The sequence below is a fragment of the Paramisgurnus dabryanus genome, chromosome 12 (assembly GCF_030506205.2).
Source record: "Paramisgurnus dabryanus chromosome 12, PD_genome_1.1, whole genome shotgun sequence".
In the NCBI taxonomy this organism is placed as follows: Eukaryota; Metazoa; Chordata; class Actinopteri; order Cypriniformes; family Cobitidae; genus Paramisgurnus; species Paramisgurnus dabryanus.
In genome coordinates this window covers 20,254,709-20,269,632 of record NC_133348.1, presented here as the reverse complement: position 1 = coordinate 20,269,632, position 14,924 = coordinate 20,254,709, and the positions used below count along the sequence as shown (strand labels likewise).

Genomic DNA, 14,924 nt, shown 5'->3' with positions numbered 1-14,924 from the left:
AGATAGTGAGGAGATGTTTCCGGTATGTAACAAAAAATGTTTTATGGTCTAAAACGCTTCAATTCGCTTAGAGCACCTTTAACAAATGGTAGTTCTTAATTCAGTGGAAGGAGATTTGAAATCCAGATGTCAAAATTATTATAAGTCATAAAACAAATCCTCCACACCTTCAATTAATCATTTTCAAATGTCAACATGATTCGCTTTACGGTCTTACATTTTCGTGACTGTCTAATAGACAACAGCCCAGTCTTCCAGGTGGTGAACTCTGTAAGGCAGGTCTCCACCTCTGTCCTGGCAGCCTGAAGACCACGTACAAGGGTGGGCTGGGTATGGCTGACCGGGACCCCATCAGGAATAAAGAGCTGTTCAAGGGCTGGCATCTGAGCCACCACAGCGCCCAGTCGGTCCATGGACGAACAGCAACATGTGAAGTGGTCCCTATGTGAAGGAAGAAAAAGGATTAACATTGAGATATGTTCACAGTGAACATCTGTGAATCTAAAAAAGGACAAATTTTAAAAATATGGTTGAAAAAAATGGCCATTCTAAAATACTATTAGTCAACTACAAATGAAACCCATTGCTAAAAAAAAGTTTAACATCTGTGCCTCACCAGCTATAGATGACTCTTTCTGTAGACTCCTGTGCTAATTTGTCCAGCGTCTCTTTTAGATCTTTCATCTCCTTCGTTAGGTTCTCCACCTTCTGTTCCACCTCCTTCCATGCCTGCTCCCCTCTCCTCATCAAACACGCCTGAGGCTGGATGTGAGGGGACAGAGGAGAAGGGTGGCTCAGTGTGGCTTGACCTTGCACAACCTCCCCTTCCCTGGCTTGAGTGGGGGCTGCAGAAGAACCTTCAGGACAACACTGGAGGATCCATGAGAGCTGCTGAAGAGCGATAGAGCACTGGAGGGCTGAAGTCTGAGCTCTGGTGATCCACTGATGAAGAGAGCCTTGAGGTGGGAGACCACTGGCATCATCTCCAGAGTCAGATGTATGGGACTGGATGCTCTGGACACTGTCTATCAGATTCCTGTTGTGTTAGACAGATAAATGGAGTGTTTATATATACGAGAAGGCAGTGAGGATCACACTTCCATTATGTCTATGTCTGAATCTTGTGTAGTTAAAAAGACACTGTATAATGCGACAGGACCTGAGCTGAACCCAGCGCTCAGTGAGACCAGCAAGTCTTCGTCTTTGCCTCAGCAAAAGTTTAAACAGATGAGATGAGAAACCACGGCAACGCTCCACATTTCCCAGTCCTAGCTCCTGCAGAATGGAACGAAAATTAAACATCACAGTTCAGCATACAACAGCATACTCAAGTCCACATTAATCATAAAGCCATGCTTACTTTAACAGCACTTTGCAATGCTGTCAACATGGCGTTGCGTCTGGCCCATGACCGGTAGAAGTACTTTTCACAGCCATCCCATGCATTCGTGATCTCTCCAAACAACCTGCAAGTAACATCACACTAAGAATCAGAATAACAGTCATCACATTAGAATCACCTTTAGCTATACAGAAGAAAAGACATTAGGATCATTTATATACATTTGCTCCGTGTTGTCCTGTGTCTTCAGTGCGGACAGGGTCGTCTTCAACTCGATCGGCTGCAGACATAACGTCTCTTGTGGGTCTGCGTTACGGCCCCAGGACAGACCCTTGCGGTACGACAGACCTGAACACAAAAAATCAAACTATTAATAAAGTTGTCTGCTTACAGTACACTTCAGACACCAATAGCATTTAAAAACAAATTAAATGAAACAGATTTTGTCTTGAATAAGACTGACCGATCTGCGCAAGCATCTTGAAGAGATCAGCCAGTGCTCTCTGTTTCTGCAGGAGGATGTGTTTGACCTCAGACTTCTGCCTTTCTTGCTCTACGCTGCGGTCCACCGTCAAGCTTTGCAGGGCTTGCACGTTTGCTATGACCTCAGCTGGAACAACAACAAATAAGAGAAAAATAGTTATATTTTTTGCAGTTTCACAGGCGATTAGCTATATATATGTACAATCAAACACATATTCCTAAATTGGAATGGGATCATCTTGCTAATGTTTATATATCTCAGAATATTTAGGTAAGAAAAAATATAGTCAAACAGTGATACCAGTAAATTGATCTAGATCTTCTGATAGCTCAGGAACAGAGGTTTTCTTTATCAGCTGCACACACAACTTTCTCATCTTCCTCGTGAGAACAGGCAGGCGGGCTTGGAGAGTCGTGGGGTCAGATGAAAGCTCCTCTCGACCATCGACCTGATGCAAGGAATTAAAATAAGATTGTCCAGATGCCTCCAAAAGTAAGTTAGGAAAACATTATGATGCCCTAAAATATTCTGTTTTAAATCAAATATGTATCAAAGTAAAAAGAAAGGCTATGAGCTTTCAAATGTTCAAGATGCAGAGTAGGGATGGATGGGCAATGTGATATTGTGCATCACATTTAATCTTGGGGTTAAAGTACCTGCAAATCTCTTCCCTTTCCCGGCAAAGCCGCTTTCAGCACCCGGTGAACCTTGTGCAGTGGTGTATCTTCAGACTGTGAATCCACCCCGTCCATGCTGCTGTCACTGCCCTGCTCCACCAGACACGGTGAGCACGGCTCCTTCAGTGCTGCTTCAAACTTCTTCACAAACTTAAACAGGGTCCTGACCACAACATTTCTCATTAATATTCTCATTAATACATAAATTATATATTTGATAATGTATATAACCAAAAGTATCATGGTTATCATAATTTTCTCCAGGTAAATCATCTCACCTGTGCGTCTTCTCCACTGACTGCTTGATGGACCAAAAACTGACATCATTCCACTTGGAGATTTTAACAAAGTCCTACGTGCAACAAGATGGATATTAGACAATACGAAGAGACGAAAAATCAGGTATGAACTCATTTAATACTGAGGAAAATCTTGCTGGATTTACTATCACCCACTTTGAGCTCTTTCTCTATGGGTGACCTTAGTTGGGAGATTTTGGTCTGAATGCTCTCTGAGAACTGGCTGTAGTATTTGAAGAGATTCCACAGCAAACTGCAGAGTGAGTCTGTGAGACAGAAAAAGTCATTTGATTTTTGCTTACATTACTTTAAGTCTATGCCTAAGCTTTAAGATCATCTATGAAATGGTCAGGAAGAGCTATTAACTTCCTGTTTTAATCAGAAATTACATCAACATAATAAAACACAGTTCTTCAAGCTTTTCATACGGTCTCCAGCATTTGGCTACAAACCGACACTACATTTAGTAACAAAAAGGTGTTTGATTATTAAGAACAGGTAGTCTCTTACCATGTTCTTTCTGTTTGGGAGCCAATAAGACGTGGCAGTGAAAACCAAGTAACATAGACAATCGGGTATTAAACTCTCCTAAGGTAGAGCCTTCCAGAAAGGCCTGTAAGGTGGATGAGACTGAGGAAAGGGAAATATCCTCGACGCCACCCTCTACAAAATAAACACAATGATTCAATGCACACAGAAATTAAATGTTATGTACTGGAATTATAAACAGACAAGAGTGCATGTGTGCATTACCGTTTGTAGAATCCTGTAGATATTTCTCCGTGAGCTGATAAATGGAGAACCAGTGCTTGATCGAGTTTTCAGCATGCCGCTTAAGTGCATTATCTAGACTGCTTGACCAGCAGCTGCAGAGATTCAAGAGTTGACACCAGTTAATATGTGGCAGCTAATTCAACCTAATATTAAATCATAGGTGGTTTTCCAGTGCAAAGTAATGCAACAAAAGACTATCTTTATTTAGTCTACACATGCTCAAGAGTACACGGGTCTTTCTTGAGGAATGAACATTAATCTTTTGTCTGATCTTTTACCACTTCGCCACATCACCATCAGTGCAATAGTTTTTTTTTAAACTTTGTATTTATTAAATTTTGTTGTAAATCCCCCCAAAGAACATTCCAGAATATACAATTTAAACAGTTACAGAACACCATTTTCCACCCCGTCCGATAAAAATAAATAAAAGGACAAAAAGTAAATAAATAAATAAAATGAAATTGAAGAAAACATATATATACAGTATATATATATATATATATATATAAATAGTAAATAAAATAACACAAACAAAAACTACTGTGCGTATACATACTTACATACATACAAAACCCCGAAGAATAATTACAAATGTTCATATACAAATATCGGTTGTTGAATGAAAAAAATATTTAAGAGCAAGCAATCTTTACATTTCAATTTGTCTATCTATTCACAAATTGTACAAAGGGGGACCATATCTTTTTAAACACCTCTGCTTTACCTCTAGTTGCATAGGTCAATTTTTCAAGAGCAAGATTAGAAATCATCTCTTTAGTCCAGTGTGAGAGAGTAGGTCTCTGAATATTTTTCCACTCGAGTGCAACTACCCGTTTGGCTTGTAGTAGACTGAAATCTACCAGCTTCTGTATACTTGCACTAACAGATACATTTTCAGGATAAATATGCAGTAAACATAGTTTAGGGTCCATAGGAATATACTCTCCAATCATTTCAGAAATCACATCCAAAACCTCCTTCCAGAATTCCTGTAACTCTTTACATTGCCACATGCAATGAAACAATGTACCAGTTTCATCATTACATTTTATGCAATTGTCTGGTATGTTAGGGTTAATCCTATGCAATTTAACAGGGGTGATATATGTCCTAAACATCCATTTATACTGTATTATTCTGCATCTAGTATTGATAGACTGAGTTTGAGCTAACAGGCAAGATTGTTCCCATTCCTCCACAGTGATCTCCACCTGGAGATCTCTTTTCCATGCTGAAAGGTATGCCTGGGAGCTCTCTTTTGATCCAGATAGTAATGTCTTGTAAAGCACAGAAATCTTTCCTCTATCATTTATATGATTCAGAGTAATTCGTTCTAAAGTAGAAGGTTGAGGTTCTGAATATGCTTTTATTTTGGAGTATATGTAACTCCTAATTTGAAGATATTTAAAGAAATGAGTTTGGGGGAGTATATATTTGGCAACCAACTGTTGGAAGGTCATTAGTGTACCTCCTTCATACAAGTTTTTTAACATACATATTCCTTTCAACTGCCAATTTTTAAACCCCATATCGTTTCTTCCAGGTTTGAAGTCATTATTGCCCCATATTGGGGAAAAGGGAGAGATCGATACAGTTTCCTCCAAAAATGAATGGGCCTCATACCAAACTGATATGGTATTTCGGAGAAGGGGGTTGAGAGTGGACTTTTTTAGTGCTTTGATTGGAGCTGAGTATATATATGACTGTATAGGAAGTGGTATGTCATCTTTCTCAATATCGATCCAAGCTGGTTGGTCTGTTGTAGAAAAGTAAAACATAGCTGTTCGAAGTTGTGCCGCCCAGTAGTAAAGTTTTATGTTTGGCATTTGAAGCCCTCCTCGATCATACGGTAGATAAAGAAGGGATAAACGTAGCCGAGGGCGCCTATTATTCCATATGAATCTTGTAAGGGCTTTACTAAGGGTGGAGAGGAGATCAGCAGGTAGTGGAAGAGGTATAGATTGAAAAAGATATAGATATTTTGGCAAAACCGACATTTTGATTATACTTATACGGCCCACTAAGGAGATTGGCATTGTGTTCCATTTGTCTAGAGATTCCAGGACTCTCTGCAGTAACGGATCATAATTAGAGGGAACTATATCATCTATATTAGGTGTTATTCTAATCCCCAAGTAGGTGAAGCCATCAGTCGCGTTGTTAAATTGTGTATAACATGCCGGGGCTTTCCTCTCCTGTTCATTTAATAATAACAGAATACTTTTATTATTATTGACTTTATAACCAGAGAATTTTCCAAATTTCTCCAGTATATTCATCAGGGCAGGGATGGAGTTTTTCAAATTGGTTAAAAATAAAACTATGTCATCTGCAAATAGGGATATACGGTGTTCCCTCTCTCCGATCTTCATACCCCTTATATCTGGATTTTTCCTAATAGTCATAGCCAAGGGTTCAATGGCAAACAAAAACAGTAAAGGGGATAATGGGCATCCTTGTCTCGTACCTCTAGTCAAATCAAACAATTTTGAGATATTATTGTTTGTTATAACTTGGGCAAGTGGTTTATTGTAAAGCAATTTGAGCCATTTTAAATATTCTGTTCCTATTCCAAATCTTCTAAGTGCTTCAAATAGGTAACCCCATTCGATCCTGTCAAATGCTTTTTCCGCATCTAAGGATAGCATTGCATGGTCTTTGTTGTTATGTTTTTTATATAATATGTTTAAAACTCTACGTATATTATTAAAACCCTGTCTACCTATAACAAATCCATTTTGGTCTTCCAGAATCAGTTTGGGTACATGAATTTCAATCCTTTTTGCTAAAGCTTTGCATAGTATTTTTGTATCGCATGACATCAGTGAGATAGGTCGATAAGATGTCCTATCTGTTGGAGATTTACCCGGTTTTAACACTAATCAGTGCAATAGTTACCAATTACCTAAGCTCGAGTTTTCTCCATTGAATGATGAGTTGCGTGATGGCTTCTAGCTCATTCCTGAGAGAGACCGACCGGCTTGCATTGTTTTCCCAGTCCTGAAAGAAAAAAGACAGAACAATGACACTCAAGACTTTTATAATGAATTACAGCATACACAAATGCACACCGTAGCAGGAGCTGTTTTTTTCACCTGTGCTTTGCTGAGTAGGATCTCCAAACCATTTAGGAACTTCGCCAATGGGCTGGACAGACTGAATGCCAATATCCTCTCTATCACTGTAGTGATCTGGAGCACATAAGAAATGTAACAAGAAGGAGTTCAGACAAAACAAATAATTTGAAGACTTAGTTTTGATTCTAAGCATGAAAGGATCTTTTAAAAGTTGACGGTCTTACCTGAACAAGCGCAGGGTGATCTGGCCAGTCATCCAGGCGTTGTCTCACGGCTTTACTGAGCTGTTCTAGTGCTGGCAGACAGAGTCGAGCCTGACTCATATTATGCTCCCTGTAAAAGTCATAAGGACCATCACTCTGCAAGATGAGCCCAGCTGGACCTCCAGAACCACTTACTGTGTTCTGGAGAAGAGTGCTGAACAAGAGCTGAGAACCCATTAACTTTGGGTCCACTTCGCTGTCTGAAAAAGAGAGAGAAACAGAAGACAGGGTTTGAATGTAAAAAGACGACGAAGGGTGTTGAGATTTTCAAGGTCTGTTCACATTTACTGATAATATTCAACTTTTACATTCATACCCATTAGATGGTAGAAGCGGGCTATCAGAGGAGCTGCGATTTGATAGGATGACACCAGAGCACTGATGTGTTCTTTGGTGTGATTGGTTGATGGGTGGGGCTGGTACCACAGTGACTGAGCGTAAGACAAGCACAGTCTCTGATGGACCTCAACCACTGTGCACATGCTGCTGACCAATAGGGAGCTGCTTCCAGACGCCTCCATATCTGGATCATCGTCATCCTCTATGATTATTGGCTGATCAAGACTAGGTTCTGAGGTGATGTCAGCAAAGTCCTGTGGAAGGATGAAGAATAGTGATAAGCTGACATCATTGGCCCAAACAAAGACTTGAGGTGATAAAAGCATTTAACACACATAAAAATACTAAGTGTGTCTATTTAAAATCACAGCACACTGTCAGCTGTCTCATTAGTTGGATTTTCTCTGCAAAAAAGCTTTTGGTCCATGCTTACCTTATGATAGGAGGGGAATGAACGCCTGAACTCTCTCTCCTCCTGCTGGTCTTCTGTAAGGCCTGATCCATGCAGACGAGAGCGACTGCGGTACAGACTCGCTTCCATCTGCTCTTTTTCTCTTGCTCTCTTTTCCTGCTCGTCCCATTCATTCACTATAGCCTAAACAAAGCAAAACAACACAACACAATCTTTGTAACAAAAACACTTAGGGCTACCCAGTTGAGCCTACACAAAGACCCTATGCCGTAGCTTGATGTGCACCTCCCCAAAAATGTAACAACGCTGTGATCTGTGGTCTGCAAGAACCCCTTCCTTAGTTAAAAAAAAAACTGCGATATATAGTGTTGCATTTCATCATACGCTTTTCCACTTCCAAGTTGACAGTAAAACGAAAAAAAAATGGAGCAAGTTGAAGAGCGATATTTAACTCTGGCTGCAAAAAAAGTCAATGTCTATTGCATTTTTGTTTTGTTACGGTCTAAACATCAGTAACATACAACCGTGGGCGGGGCTTTATTAGTGTGATGTCACATTGATAAGAGAATCAAAACGGCATGTCTAATGAGACTGATTTGGTGTAATGGGGATTTAAAAATTTTTTTTTAAACATCTTGTTTTCTGACTTTGTGTTTTTATTGTGACGATTCTAAACCTTACCTGGCAAACGTGTCTGAAAAGTTTACTCGTCTCCTTGCTGAGATGTCCGACACTCAGCACGTGACTTTGGACATACAGAAGCGCGTTCAACAGCAACACCGCAGAATCCGGCACCACGCGACTGACCTCTGTTGATGGCAACTGCTTTCCCAGGCCCTTTAACATCTGCATGCATTCCCTTGAACACAGGTAGTCCGCACAGGCCAGATCAGAGGCCGCGGCCGGGCTCGGAAAAGCTAGCATAGTGGACACCAGGTGCATCAGACCCGGAAGAGCGGTCATTGAGGAGGACACCTGAGATGCCAGGAGTCGCATGCCATGCTGCACCTGCAGAATTGCCGCCCGCAGTGGCACCACTACATCAGGATAAAGTGGGTACTCCTCAACCAGTCGCTGGGCAAAGCGTTGCTGTGACGCCTGCCAGACGGCCTCCTCCTTCAGCAGACTTTGAATCCCTGGCCTAGATTTTGGCCCAGAGGCATGTAAGGCCTTTAGGAGGTGGGAGAGCAGGTCGCCCACTGCAGCTGGTTGGCCGATGCTGCACAAGTAATGCTGAAGTTCCTGATACAGGCGACTGTACTGAGAGTCAGGGGGACGGCAGGCTTGTTTACGGCTCAGTTCACAAATTTGTTCTTTTACTTGCTGCATACGGATCCACAAGTACCTAAAACACACATACAAGAAAGTCAATATCCAGTTGCAAACGCGTCAGTATGGTAGTATGTGACACATGCTGGCTGTTTTGTTACCTGATGCGAGGATGCTGGAAGTTGTCAGTAGTGCTACTCTCCTCAAGCTCCGCCCCTGTGAGCAGCTGGGAGGAGAGGCTCCGCCCTCTCCACTCTTCTTGCAGCAAAGCAAGCTGAGAGAAACAAAAAAAAATTTTCATATATGGTTGATATAATATAAAAATACAAAATTAAGAGTAAGTGCATTAGACACTTGCAAGCTTGTCTTACCTCTTCTTGTGCATAGCGGAGTTTATATGATCTTTTGACAGCTGGGTCAAAAATGGTTTGTGGTGCCCAAACTTGGATTTGCAGCAGACCCATATTCACCCAGAAAACTCCAGACCGGGAAAGTTGGACTGAATCTTGTGCCCGGTTATGGGCAAACTGTGTCAGGCATGTCACTAAGGTATCTAGAAAGCCCTCTGGGAGCAGGTTTTCAGACAGGCCTTCTTTGAGGGCAGTCTGAATCTCCTGAGCAGCCCCGATGGGGTCCTGGCCTTCGGTTAGACTATCACAGGATTCTGCATAGCTCTCCTGTAACCCTGGAGACAGCAACTCAGAAAGCGACTGCAACTGTCTGCGCAGAACCAAGCCCTGCAGCCAGCGGTCTGTTAATCTGCAGAGAATAAGAGAAACAAGAGAATTAAATACAAACATGTTTATTAAAAAAAAATTTAGTACTAATAATTAACATTAAAATATTAATCGAATTATTACATTATGTGTGTGGGTAGGACCGGTGGTTTTTACCTGAAGTCAGCAAGCTCAGTCATAGCCATACTGTCCCAGATCACTGCGCTTAAATCCTGTAGCTGCCCGGTTCTCTCCCTCCACTCACCCAGGGTGACCCTTGATGATGACAGGAAGTATGAGCCTGACGGATCCCATCTGCCGCCCACATCAGTGCTGCTCAGAACTCCCAGCATGCAACGGGACCACACTGCACGACTTAGCATTGCAGGACCCTTTACATTGAAAGCATATGATAAAGACCACATAAAATGAGAAATTCACTTTTATATGTTGTTTGAACATAATTGTGTGTGACCAGTGTCTGTACACAGTCACCCTGTAATGATACAAATCTGCTCAATAATTTTTTAATCCCTGTAAAACTGGTTGTTTGTTTTGGGAGCAAACTGACGTCACTGCACAGGCCCCGCCCATAACCTTCCAAAAACCAAAGTTAGGTCATAATTTCTATTTTAAATCTTCTTTACATAATTCAGTACTGCACATTTACTATGAATAATGAAGTAAGGTAAACAGTGTATGTTTTCTATAGGGTATTTGGACCACCAGATACTTCACAGACACATTCTGGGGACATTTCATCTAACTAACATTCAACTAACATTTCATCTTGAAAAAATGCCATATTATGTGACATTTAATATGCAAAACATGAGCATTATTCAGCATTTTTTTTAATACCTTTCTTTAGTTTTTCTTAATATAAAGTTAAATAAATATGTATCTATAATGATTTTAGCTTTTCCTCTAAAAACACACCGTATCAGATGGGCCCAGCTGTGATCTTGAGTTTCTGTGTTCCTCTGGGTTTAGTGGATTCCACTTCAGCCAGCGGTCGGGGTCAGAGGTCACACTGCCACTCCACAGTGCTGCCAATGTTTCAGACAGCAGCTCACACCACACCAGTGGCAGCTCCTCCACAGGCTGGTGAGGGAATTAAAACCTTGTTACAAGACTCAACTTCAACTTTGCTCTCTTTTATATAACATAAACATACATGACAACATAACTTTTAACTAACATAACAAAGATACATATATCAGTCATGAAAATTGTTCTTCACATGCATACTATGAATTTACTGCGTAATGTGTATTGTGTAGCTGTAATTACAAGGTACCAGCCCTGAACCTATTACTAGCTTAACAGTATTTTGTTGGGTTGTACATACTGTAAAATAAAGTGCATCTACAATTTCTGTACGGAGTGTAAAACAAGGATTTTCAGAATTCCTTGTAGATTCAGACCCTGCCAATGAACCCAGCTAAGCCAAAGTTTTTTGTGATTTACCCTTTCCTACATAAAATATCCTACATAATGTAAAGAACATTCTTTGAAAATATAACACTGACTATGTTTACATAAATATGTTGTCAATCCGACTACATTTTATCCATATAGTTTATAATTCTCCAGCCCAATTATAAATGGTCAAAACTAGCCCAAAAGCATCCTAAAGACTATTCAGAGTACAAATACCCAAACGACGAATAACTTATCAACAAAATCCTTCGATTTTTAACTCGCAGAAAAAAATTAACTTGCGGAAACAGTTTAAAAGTAGCCCAAATCTGAACACCGCCAAAAAGAGGACTTGGCAATGCAGCACACAGAATCTCTCGTCAAGTTCACGCTTTATCGCTGGATAAATGTACAAAGTCAAAGCTGAGTTGGGGAAAGTTGTTCTTAAGATGATTTCAGATGTAGGCAAAAAAAAAAACTTTTCGAAAGGCACAACGCTATTTTATTGCTTTATGTATTGTTATGAAAGTACAGCGCGTTACCCTTATTACCTTAATAATGCATTATGCCATTGCCTTGTTATTGCATGTTATGTTGAGAATCATGTGATACGTTAACAAGAGGTAAATATAAGACGTGAACTTAAGCACAATTCTTCTGGGCAATTCTTCATGCATAAGGTATTTTTGCATCCGATTGAGAAAATACTAAGATTCACGGGTTTACATGCGTACTTTTTTCCTGATGATCGGACAACAGATGGGACTACACCACCCCTTTCAATATGATCAAAATTAGCATCTGATCGACTTTAAACGTATCAATTAAGGTGTTTACATAAATACTTATGACAAATCAATCCGATAAAACCATCAATACGATTACAAACTGATTATTTGGTTGCGTGTAAACGTACTACTGATATCTTTAATACAGACAAAGCCAAGGTCAAAGATTGAACTTGTGAGTGTGAAATCAAACTTTGATGCTCCTGATCTTATAATTAGATGATGAAACTTTCAAAGATTGTCTGAAGCTCACACTAATCTAACAAATATAGGTGTTTTTTTGACAGACCCGTTCTGTGCCGAGCAGGAACCAGAGAGGCTGCAGTTGTCTGATGTTCATGGGGGTTGACTGCATGCAGAAACGCAGATGGTTGGACAGGGACCTTCGCAGACCAGCTTCTGCCTGCTTATTGCCTCTGTGAAGCAAAAATTACAATACAATTAAAAAATAAAGCCTATTTTTACCAAGCTTCAACATAAGTCACAAATTTGCTTCATTTGATTGATAATAATAGAAAAATAGAAACAATGTCATACCTCAGTGTAACAGACAGGTGTAACAGATCGGTGGTGACTCTCATTTGATTTAGCACTGCTAGTTGCTCCAGCGCCGGCCACAATTGAGCCCTACGTGCAAGCTGCAGTAGCACCTCCCTGCCTGGAGCAGCACTGTCTCCCACGTCCTCCTCATTAACCTCAGACAGAGAGTCCAGCAGACCGCAAGAAGCCATGTGACCCTGCTGCTGATCTACACAGCTCACAAGCCTCTCCAGAACACCTGTGAACATGATGAAACATTGTTAATACTGATTTAAGAACAGTCCAAACCTAACACCCACCTGGACACTGAACAAAAAAACAGCAATTATGAATTACACAGTTGTAAGCAAGGTAACTGAGCTAGGGAACAGTGACTGATTTATACCTGAATTTTGAGGCTCCAGGAGGAGGTTGGCCTGAAGCACCAGACCCCAAGCTTCAAGCAGAGCCTCTTTGGAGTCAATCCCCATGGCCACACCACGGAGACGAGACACCTCCTGTTTCCATAGGGATGCAAGGCTGTTGTCGAGGCGCAGATCCCGCACATCCAATGCCTTGCACAGCACTCGCAGACGGGCTGCACATTCAGCTACAACCTCCAGCTGCACACAAATGTTTAAGAGTTGTTATTGGCTTTTGTTTATTCATTGGCCATTTGTCCCTTTATATCTTTATTAGAAAAACATATGAGTCTGTTTAGTTGCTTTAACATTTAATTCTTATACAATTTTTGTTTGTTCATGAAATAATTTTCACACATTGTTGTGATTATTTAAATTAAATATTTTGCAAGGTTTACCTGGCAGTCAATATTAATAAACATAACACATATTTAAAAGTATTTATTTAATAAATATATCTTAAAAAACTGAAAATTCTTCATTAGAAATAACACAACAAAGTGTCTTAAAAATACCTGAAAAAAATCTGCAATAAAATAAACTGACTATACCAGAACAGGCCTTAAATAGTAGCCAATCCTACTAAGGTCATATTAGTACTGGACCACATATCTGTAGAGGCTGCAAAAAATCAATTACTTAAGAATAGCATCCTTCCTTCACTTCCCTAAATTTGGAACTGCTGTTTTGGAAATGTATGTTTTACCTGGCAGTTCATACTGCTTATTAAAGTTTTGCAGCATTTCTTTAAATTATGTTTTTCTCTGTATTGAATGGCTTTGCAATGTATCGCATTACTCTGTCAGTTAAGGAGCGCCATCTGATACGGTCTCGTTAATACAGGCGCTGCAGCTCCCCCTTGTGTTTTTATAGAAATGTGCAATCATTATGGTGATCTAAAATCATCACGATGAGGTCAAACAATCGCGATGAGACTATTATTTAATCATTGTGACAGCCCTAGTTGGCAAAATCCGCTAAATGGCACATTGATTTTTTCAGCAAAGAACTGGATGAACGAAAGCACACGAAACAACCGTGGGTCACAATTAAACTTGTGTACCTTGTAAGTACTTAAATCTGAATACAATATAGACTGTGGCAGTGACATGGATCAGCGAATGTCGCAGTTCAGACCTAACCCTGTGTCCTCCACATGGGGTCAATAACAGCTCAGTTTGTGTGAGCTCTGCTAACTGCAGTGCTATGTCTCTAACATTTCTAAAGTCAAAAATGCTTCGTTTCTCATAAATGCCCTGACCTTGAAGGGAAGAGGTTTTCCTAATGTCTTCTGAATGTTCTTCAGTGCAGACGCCACAGCCACAGAGCTGGAGAGAGAGTTTTGGATGGCGGTAGACATGGTGTGTAGTTCCTGTTGCCCTCTGATACAAAAATACACACATATAAACACTCACACAGGTATTTCAATTTAATGTATGTTTTCATTCAATGCTAAAAAGTTTCAAACATAAGAGAGATTAAACTTTCACTTCACATGATGCATTGCATACTTGCTTATCCAATTATTAATCACATTCGTTTGCGGTATTCATCACATCTAACTGCAAAAGGTGTCCTTCTACAATTAACTAAAAATGTGATGGCAAAAACGCTATTACAGAGAGCACCTTCACATATTCACTTTTTTTTTAAACAAACAGCACCGATGTTTCACTAGGCTTATAAGCATGTAATAAAGGGCACTACTCACTCATAGTCGCTATCCCCCATCAAAAGCTGTGGTAGCCGCAGGATGAGGTTCTTATGCACCCACTGCCAGTGTAGTGAGAGCACACACACTCCCCGAGCGTCCGCAGACAGAGTGTTACACACGTACCAGAAACGATCCCTCCACTGCAACAGCTGCAGTATCTACACATGCAATCACAATGACATCATGAACCACCTGCAGACCAGAGCAGCACTGCTATAATAAAAGTATGCTGTGAGTAACAGAAACCTCAAACATCAGGTGGTCAGAGATGTAGGGCTGGCCTGACTGCAAGGCCTGCAGTACAAACGAATCCCATAGGTCAAAGAATGAACGCAGGTGGACAAGGACAGGATGAGGCAGATGGCCGATGTCTACGGTCCCTACAAAATAAGAATGAATAAATG

The 14,924-nt window shown here is 40.5% G+C and overlaps 1 protein-coding gene across 1 annotated transcript in view; it reads right to left on the bottom strand.

Moving 5' to 3' along the window:
- mdn1 (midasin AAA ATPase 1) overlaps nt 1–14,924 on the bottom strand; it is a 51,523-nt gene that overhangs the window by 9,129 nt on the left and 27,470 nt on the right. Inside the window, exons 51-78 of the mRNA XM_065257088.2 lie at nt 14,767–14,900; nt 14,518–14,678; nt 14,068–14,188; nt 12,791–13,007; nt 12,403–12,643; nt 12,155–12,281; nt 10,595–10,759; nt 9,833–10,047; nt 9,311–9,698; nt 9,101–9,213; nt 8,352–9,015; nt 7,692–7,853; nt 7,236–7,512; nt 6,881–7,119; nt 6,675–6,770; nt 6,485–6,579; nt 3,556–3,668; nt 3,313–3,465; nt 2,959–3,068; nt 2,782–2,855; nt 2,483–2,666; nt 2,127–2,274; nt 1,806–1,952; nt 1,564–1,690; nt 1,361–1,466; nt 1,160–1,275; nt 617–1,036; nt 218–441 (exon numbers count right to left, since the gene is read on the bottom strand). Of these exons, the coding sequence (XP_065113160.1) occupies nt 218–441; nt 617–1,036; nt 1,160–1,275; nt 1,361–1,466; nt 1,564–1,690; nt 1,806–1,952; nt 2,127–2,274; nt 2,483–2,666; nt 2,782–2,855; nt 2,959–3,068; nt 3,313–3,465; nt 3,556–3,668; nt 6,485–6,579; nt 6,675–6,770; nt 6,881–7,119; nt 7,236–7,512; nt 7,692–7,853; nt 8,352–9,015; nt 9,101–9,213; nt 9,311–9,698; nt 9,833–10,047; nt 10,595–10,759; nt 12,155–12,281; nt 12,403–12,643; nt 12,791–13,007; nt 14,068–14,188; nt 14,518–14,678; nt 14,767–14,900 (5,337 nt within the window). The remainder of the gene's footprint in view (nt 1–217; nt 442–616; nt 1,037–1,159; nt 1,276–1,360; nt 1,467–1,563; nt 1,691–1,805; nt 1,953–2,126; nt 2,275–2,482; nt 2,667–2,781; nt 2,856–2,958; nt 3,069–3,312; nt 3,466–3,555; nt 3,669–6,484; nt 6,580–6,674; nt 6,771–6,880; nt 7,120–7,235; nt 7,513–7,691; nt 7,854–8,351; nt 9,016–9,100; nt 9,214–9,310; nt 9,699–9,832; nt 10,048–10,594; nt 10,760–12,154; nt 12,282–12,402; nt 12,644–12,790; nt 13,008–14,067; nt 14,189–14,517; nt 14,679–14,766; nt 14,901–14,924) is intronic.